Genomic DNA, 8718 nt, shown 5'->3' on the forward strand with positions numbered 1-8718 from the left:
CTGTCTCCTTTCTGCAAGATAATGCCTTGTATCTGGTCTGTCCCACCATAGGAGAAGGGGCCCAGGAAACTACACTTCAGACACAAGGTAGCATTTATTCGGCCACTGGCCCCCAGCTCACTCACCAAGAGAACCCTTAGTGCTGGTTTCAAACTGGAGCCTCCGGGACCATCCAGTCTGGATGATTCCTCTCCTTCTGAGAAAGTGTCTAGCTCCAACTTGGTACTAAAGCAGAACCACGAGGTTATGGCGCAGCCTTAGTTACCACTGAGGTGCACCCTATCTGCACCACCAATCAGAACACGCAGACCTGCCCAGGAGAACACCTACACCGGTGTGAATGGCGTGGATGACCCTGGAGTGACAGGACCACAAGGGTACAATGCCACATATCTGTGACAGCCAAACACCACTGAACCACACCTGCCCTCTGTGCCACAAGAAGCTCCCTGCAATCAACCAGTGGAGGAAAAGAACACAGGACTGGATTACAAATGCTTGTGAAAAAGTCTCCACCCGAAAGGGGACAGCTGCAGCACCAGCAGCCCTGTCCCAGGACAAACATGTTGGCTGATGCAGAAAAGAGCACCTCCAACTGACTAGAAATTGTGGAATCACATTTATTTGTACAATTTTTTTGGAGGCAGAGGAACCGGATGTGATCATTCATATGTTCGTGTCCTGTGGCCATTGAGTTGCAGCATTTTCAAGATACCAGAAGGAGTATTTTTTTTAAATGGTGACTTGGAAGTCTAGGGAAAGATCCTGTTGGAAGACAGCTCTGAGTGGTGAAGGTAAATGTTTCCTGCATGCGTGCCCAGCAGAGCAGGACCACAGCACGAAACAGCTCTAGTAACTGAACTGGGAGGACGGCCCGGTCTCTGGAGCCCATCTCATCTTCCCAGTATCACTGCCTCTGCCAACTGGGTGCATGGGTCAAACCGAAGACCTGTGACACTGCTGTGATGTATTACGGGGTGGGAGAATAATGCAAACACCATCAGTAATACATCCTGCTTTAATTTCCATCCACACATAAAGACATACAGCAAAGCATGATACTGGATCATTGAGTGGTCTGCTCAATTCAAATCACTTTCAATTGCAGGTAATCACAGGAAGAATTAATCCCAGACCACCGAGTCTGACAATTCTAAGAGAAAACTCGAGAATAGCAAAGCTTTCCCATTGACGGCCACATTTTTTCTGGTTTTGTATGTATTAGATAAATGTGATATAGGTTTTTAATATGCTTTAATTTTCCCCAAATCAGTTGTTGGTTTCAAAAATAAAGCAGTCTTATTTTCCCAGATGAAAGTGGTGTGTTCTCTGTAATAACAGCGCTCCTCCCAGGAAGGGTAAGTAAAGAACTTTCTCATCAGTGTGACCTCCAACCATTTCTTAAAAAGTATTTGATAGAAATGCTTTCCTAAATTAAAATCATACATCAAGTTCGCTCTTCAGCAAAACACCCGAGTATTTTCTTTGCAGATTGTGGGGTGTCCTCCCTGAGTTGTGGTTACGACCTTCACAGTGTCACTTCATGATGTACACGGGGACGCTGCTCTGAAGAGGAATGCGCATGGGTCAGGTTTTGTGACTTTCGCTGAATAAGAAGTTAAATGGCCAAGTGGAAAGCTTGCCTTCCCTTGGAGGTTTACCCAGTGCTGCTAATGTGATCTCAGGGGATGAAGTTACGACCTTCAGTGTCACTTCATGATGTACACGGGGACGCTGCTCTGAAGAGGAATGCGCATGGGTCAGGTTTTGTGACTTTCGCTGAACAAGAAGTTAAATGGCCAAGTGGAAAGCTTGCCTTCCCTTGGAGGTTTACCCAGTGCTGCTAATGTGATCTCAGGGGATGGAAAGCGTAAGGCTGCCGGTGATGAAACGCCTGGTGAGCAGTCGTTCTCGAGCTATTAACTGAGCTGCGCAGAAGGCAGCTGAGCCACGCTTCCTGACAGCTGCCTGGGGGTGCAGTTGCAGTGCCTCCCCGGCCAGTCCCTCAGAGCTCGGACAGCCGGGATGCCCACCACAGAGGTCACCTAGGCCTCCCCTGGGCACCCTGCTGCTGCGTGCCCTCAGGATGGACGGCAGGTGAGTGTCCTCCAGCTGCAGGCCTTCTCACCTGGACCCCATTCTCTCCCAGGGAAAGGACGATGCCGAGTGTTCATAAAAATTGTATTTATTTCTCGTACTTAAGCCTTTGAGCCCTTTGCCTAATGATTGTGGGTTAAGACATATATGCTGCGATTTTCCCATCTTTATACACAGGAATTCTCGCTTACCCACGTGTACACCCGCATGTGCCTGTTGCCGTCCTTTGTGTGGGTTCGGGGTGTGTTTTACCCTGCAGGCTTCTGTCCAGTTGTCCCCTGTCGCTCGCGCTCCCTCGAGCCTGCAGCCAGAGGTCAGACCCCCCAGGGCCTCATTGACGTGACGCTTTCAGGACAGTTCCCGTTGGTATTTGATGAAGTGCACTTTTCAGTTTTTTGCGCTTTCTCCAGACTGAGTGAAGTGTCAGCTGTTTCCTCGCCTTAGTTGCTATTACACAGCAGGACCCGGGTGATGCCCTCCTGGATTCTAAGTGAATCTTTGTTGAGACGGGGTGGGAGATGCAGGTGAGCTCGAACCGCCGCCTCAGGCAGGAGAGGAGGGGCGGCGCTGCAGGGGAGACAGACAGCTCTGAGCCGGAGGAGTGCGGGGCTGGGCGGCTGGGTGAGCACACGCAGGGCTTCTCCTCAGCGCTGCAGACTGCAGCGCCTCCAGGGCGGTGAAAGGGAAGAGGGGGCTTCTCCGAGCAGGACCTAGTTCAGATGTGGAGCTACCAAGGCGAGGTTCTGCCGACAGTCTTTCAGGAAATGTTTGTACGCACCTTTGTAAGTGGCACTGCTTTGGAGGCATAGGAGGTTATGGTGTTTTGGTGGCTACACGGGCTTATAAAATAAATGAGAATGAATTCCACATCTCTCTAAGTACTGCAAAAATTTTGAATTTTCAACTTCAAAAATCTTTTTAGAAAATGCTTCTGAAGCAGAGATTTTCAGGAAGCGTTGTCTTCTTAAAATTGTCCAGTTTTTCCAAATTTAGAAGGGTTATTTAGTGTTTTCTTAGCAATTTGTATATGTGTTTTCATGTATTTATAACCTTCACCTTACCTGCACGTCTATATGCACAATATGCGGACTCATACATAACACACACATGCATGTGTGTGCAAATATATCACTTCAATGCATATACGTACATGAAAATGATTTCCAACTACATTAACATAAAGTGGAAATGACATCTTCTACTGTAAATATCTTGCTGTTCCCCTGTGCTTGCATCATTTCTTTACTGATGTTTTGTATCATTTCTTCCCAACTCTCTTTACCATGAACACAGCTTGAATCAATTTCAGTGTCAGCTCCTTCCTGCTTCTAACATGGGTTGAAAGGTTGTCTTATTAAGGTGGGCACGGAGCACACGCTAGTCCACGTGACCCTGGAGAGAGACCCCAAAGGCAGCCTTCTCCTGGCTATGCACTGGGGCTGACCGACAGCCCGTGAGCAGACCTCAGCCCTGTGCTGCGCTGGAGGAGAAGGCTGCTCACTCATCTCTGGACCCTGCAGGACACACCTGGCTCCCAGAGCACCTAGGCAGGGAGAAAGGGAAAAGCGGGGTAGATCTGCCCAGATATATCAGTCCTGCAGGTTAATTGTGGGGAGCAATAGGCCCCTCCCCAGACCCTTCCTCTTCTCTAATGGACTCCTTTCTGCTTTCATGCCATCTCTTTTCTGATTTCTTTTAGATTGCACACGTGAGAAGATACCTGAGATATCGGACTTCCTGAGTCTGGCTCATTTTTGCTTAACACAATGATTTCCAGTTCTCTTTATTTTCTTGCAAATGACATGATTGTGTTCTTTATGGCTAACTCATGTTCCACTCCACATCAGTGGGTTCTGCTTTGGTGTGGAATACTAGCGTCCACCTTTAGAATTTGATATACCTCTGTGTGTGTGTGTGTGTGTGTGTGTGTGTGTGTGTACATACACAGTACACATAGTGGCCTTTCAAAATCAGTTTGAATTCTATGCTATTTTGCCAATTATACATTTTTAAACATATATTTAAAGTGTTCACTAGAGGGAATAATTCATAGTTTCTTCCTTGATTTTATCCCAAAAATTAAATTAGAAATTGTGTTTTTACACGAATACTAAGATATAACTTATTATTTCATCGCTGTATCTCAGAATACCTTTTTTATGATTCATACATTACTGAAACTCAAATACATGTATTATTTCCCCTTATTTTTAATTGACACAATTATATGTGTTGATTGGGTGTGGAGTAAAAGTTTCATAACTCTATCTATTGTGTATGACAGCCATGTCATTCTCTCAAACATTTATCATTTCTTTGTGATGAGAACATTGATCCTTTCACTTCCAGCTCCTTTGAAAAATGCAATATGCTATTTAATCTACAGTTTGCTACTGTGTAGTAGAAGACTAGGTTGACAGTGCCCTCAAGTCCCCCTCTTCCTATCCTTCCAGCCTCAGAAAACTATTCTATTCTTTACTTGTACCAGATAAATGTTTTCATTGGACAGAGGTCATATGGTATTTATTTGGCCATTTGTGCCTGGTTATTTCATTTAAATAGTGTGCTACAGGGTTATCTCCATTGTAACGAACTATGACAATGTATTAGCTTCATGTCTGAATAGTTTCCACTGTGTCTACTTACACATCGTCCCTATCCATTCATTCATGTTCCTTAAGCTGGATTGCTTCCTGCCCTGACTGTCATGAATAGACTGCAGGAAATATCAGCGAGGAGACATCTTTTCAAACACTGATCTTTTTGGACACATACCTGGTATAAGGGTTACTGAATCACACAGTACTTTCATTTTCAATTTGCGTGTGTGCATGTGTGTGTGTGTGTGTGATACTAGAAAGTGAACCCAGGGCCTCCGACTTGCTAGGCAGGTGTTCTGCATTGCACTACATCCCAGGCCCTTTTATTGTCTTTTGAGGCAGGATGTCGCCAAATGTCCTTGGCTGGCTTGTACCTAGTGAGCTTCCTGCCTCACCGTCAATAGTAGCTGAAATGACAGAAGACCCCACTGTGCCTGGCTCCCATGTGTTAATTTTGAGGGATTTTCCCAGTAACTCCCAGTGGCTACTGTAATTTACAACTTACAGCTGGTCTCAGCAGCCCGTTCCTCTACCTGCTGAGCAGATCTGCTTGTGTCTCAGTGCTGATGGCCCTCGTAACCGGGATGAGGAGGCACTGCCTGGGATTAGGATTTATCTCATGACTAGTGAGGCCCAGCATGTTCTTATTTAGCTGTTGGCCGTCATGTAAAGTCCACCAAGAAATGTTTTCCAGGTCTTTTGTCCTTACACCTGGAATATTTGAATGCTTTAGGTCTTGCTGGTCTTCAGTTTGTTTTTTTCTTTGAGTTCCTTATAGATTCTGGATATTATTTTCCAGTCATGTAAGTTTGCAACTGATTTCCCGACTCTGTACATTACCTCTTCTCCATCATGTGTTTCTTTACTCTGAGGAAAATTAGTTTTGTTTCTGTATTGGGCTGGAGGGCAAAGCCAGGGCAGAGGAGGCACAGACTACCTCTGACATACAGCCGCGTGCTATTTTAGATTCAACGTGATCCTATTGGTCTACAAGTCTTTTGCTGCTGTGCTTTTGAGGTCCTATCCAAATTATCTCCACCCAGGGCAAGGGATAATATAAAAGGATCTCCTTGCTTTCACCATGCACTGCAGACGTGCACACAGCATGGATGCCTGTCCCCCCTCTGTGCCTGGAGCTTCCCGCGCCCTCTGGCCCACAGAGTCCTTAAAACGTCTTCTGCTGTCACCTCCGGAAGTTATGACTCACAGATCAAGTTGGGGACCTGTTGTGTGGAAGAGGTGAGGACAAAGTTAAGGAGAAGGGACACTGGGGAGAAGCACAGCCTAGACTGCCCTGCCCAAAGTGGATGTGTGTTTTACTCTTAAAAACCTTAAAGCCCACAAAAACATGGGATCACAAAAAAAAACACTGGCTCCAATGTACAAACGTGATGATTTTGAGATCAGTAGGAGCCTGCAGTGAATTTCAGTTTTGAGCTGAAGCTTGCTTTTCTGAGCTGTTCTGCATCCTGCACCTCTGTCTGGGATGAGGCTGCCCTCAATGCTGCCCCTCACTGCCCAGAAGCTGGGTCTGCTTTGCCTGCCAGCTCTGCTTTGCCCAGGATAAGAAAGTAAGACACAGGAGCCCTACTCTGGGCCGCCGTTTACAGCGTCGTCATGGGGGCTGGAAGCCACAGGGTGCCTCTGCGAGAAACACAGAGTAGAGCGAATGGAGAGTGGACAGGTGGGTGAGGGAGAGAGACTGGCCAGCAGTCAGGTGGACGGGGGCGTCACTGTAATTCGAAGCTGCACCTGCAACTGAACGGTTGCTTCTCCATGAGAAGTGTCAGGTTTTAAAACCATGAGGAGAATCCCCAATTGACCAAGTGTCTCACTGAATGACTAGGCTACGCAAATGACGTAAAATCGATGGTCCCACAGTTGTGTCCTCTCTTGAAGTAAACGGGGCCCAGGCCAAGGGACGACGTCCTGTGGGAGCCCCCTCGCTCTGTAATATTTAAACTTTTTTACAGCATCACCTGCCCATCATCCACTCTCTCCAGGCCATGGGACCCTAACTTTGTGAGCGCTCTTCAATGAGGAGAAGTTGCAAAATCACTTCATGATAAAGGCCTTGCTGTTAATTGTATTAAAACTTCTCATTTCATGACCGACCAGAAAGAGCGGGCATTTTTGCACGACCACTTTATCTTCTGTGGCCCCTGCTGACTCCCGTTTCTCTCCTCTCCTCTTCCCTCAGCTCAAGCAGGCACCATGTGCGGAAACGAGACGCTCTCCAGTGACTTTACCCTGGCGGGGCTCTTCGCTCACAGGAAAGCCTCAGCATTCCTGTTCGCGGTCCTTGGCGCCATCTTCCTGACCGCCCTGGTGGCTAACGGGACCATGATCTTCCTGATCCACAGGGACCCGCTGCTGCACACTCCCATGTACTTTCTGCTCAGCCACCTCTCCCTCATTGACGTGATGTATATCTCCACCATCGTGCCCAAGATCTTGGTGGACTACCTGCTGGGCAGGGGCACCATCTCCTTCTCGGGCTGCACAGCCCAGTACTTCCTCTACATGGGCTTCGTGGGGGCCGAGTTCTTCCTGCTGGGGCTCATGGCCTACGACCGCTATGTGGCCATCTGCCGGCCGCTGCGCTACCCAGTGCTCATGAGCCGCAGGGTCTGCTGGCTGATCGTGGCCAGCTCATGGTTTGGAGGCGCCTTGGACAGTTTCCTGCTCACGCCCCTCACCATGAGCCTGCCCTTCTGCGCCTCGCACACCATCGACCACTTCTTCTGCGAGGCGCCCACCATGCTGAGGCTGGCCTGCGGCAACAAGGCCACCTATGAGACGGTGATGTACGCGTGCTGCGTGCTGATGCTGCTGGCGCCCTTCTCCGTGGTGACCGCGTCCTACGCCCGCATCCTGCTCACTGTGCTTCGCGTGAAGTCTGCCGAGGGGAAGAGGAAGGCCTTGGCCACATGCTCGTCTCACATGGCGGTGGTGACGCTGTTCTACGGGGCCGCCCTGTACACCTACATGCTCCCCCAGTCCTACCACACGCCTCTGCAAGACAAGATATCCTCCGCCTTCTACACCATCCTCACCCCCGTCACGAACCCACTCATCTACAGTCTGAGGAACAGGGATGTGAGGGAGGCCTGGGGCAGGCTGATGGCCAGAAGCGGCCGGGGCCCGCGGCGAGGAGTGCAGGGCCTCTGACTGCCTCGGCCTCCTGTGGGGGTATCGGGGGCACTGCCACGCATGGTGGGGCACTGAGGGGCTTCAGTTTCCACGGATGCGGAGCTCACTGTGCCCTTCCCAGGTGACCCCCCCCCAGTCTCAACTTGTGTTTTTCTGTCCTTGGTTCTCCTGGTTTCGGTTCTCTGAGCAGAGCTCACACACACGAGGTCCCCAAGCCGGTGGGGTCCGGTCATCTCTGACGCCCTCCACCCGCCTCGCGATTTGGGCCGTGGTGAGCTCACTGGGCACTCGGGGATATCGAACCTTGAAGCACCATCGAAAGCAGGAAAGGATCCTGAAAACTCGGACACCAGGATTTTTTAAACTCTAAGAACCCCTTATTTGAGTGGCAGCTGCAAATATTCCTCCTTTAGCTGAATTTGGACACGGAGGAAATGACTTATGTTTTGCAGAAATCCAAAACCGATTCTGTGGGGCAGAGATGCAGCCACGTTTTCCTTGTTGTGGGACGAAGGATGATCGCCACGAAGTCAGAGAGGAGCAGGCGGAGGGAGGCCTCGCTTAGCCGTCCGTGGGGAGAACCGGCTGGCCCGGCTCCACCGGACACAACTGCGGACAGTTGCTTCCCTCCTGCCTGGCCTTCCCGGGAAACCGCGCAGCTCCTTCAGCGCAGGCCTAAGTTTTGTGCTGCGTGATGGGTACGGACGGAGAAACTCAGCCAGCGCCGCTTCCACTGTTTGAGCGGGACAACCACTAGCAAAGGATTTAGTATCCTTCTCCTTAGGAAGCTGAGAGTCGGAGCAAGACACTGGGCCTCGCCAGACTCGGTCAGGACGAGCAGGGCCCCGGGCCCCTGGAGGGTGCGAAT

General features: G+C 49.5%; 1 protein-coding gene across 1 annotated transcript; it reads left to right on the top strand.

Annotated features, from left to right (window-relative positions):
• Window positions 1-6911: 6911 nt before the first annotated feature.
• Window positions 6912-7868, top strand: LOC104852695 (olfactory receptor 2T6). Its single transcript, XM_010610460.1, has one exon. The coding sequence runs from the start codon at window positions 6912-6914 to the stop codon at window positions 7866-7868; it is 957 nt and encodes a 318-aa protein (XP_010608762.1).
• Window positions 7869-8718: the final 850 nt, after the last annotated feature.

The sequence above is a fragment of the Fukomys damarensis genome, unplaced genomic scaffold (genome assembly GCF_012274545.1).
Source record: "Fukomys damarensis isolate Sample0158 unplaced genomic scaffold, DMR_v1.0_HiC HiC_scaffold_3, whole genome shotgun sequence".
NCBI classification, from domain to species: Eukaryota; Metazoa; Chordata; class Mammalia; order Rodentia; family Bathyergidae; genus Fukomys; species Fukomys damarensis.

Bases quoted from the DNA above. Each gene is read 5' to 3' on its own strand.
- LOC104852695 (XM_010610460.1), top strand. From the start codon at position 6,912: ATGTGCGGAAACGAGACGCTCTCCAGTGACTTTACCCTGGCGGGGCTC.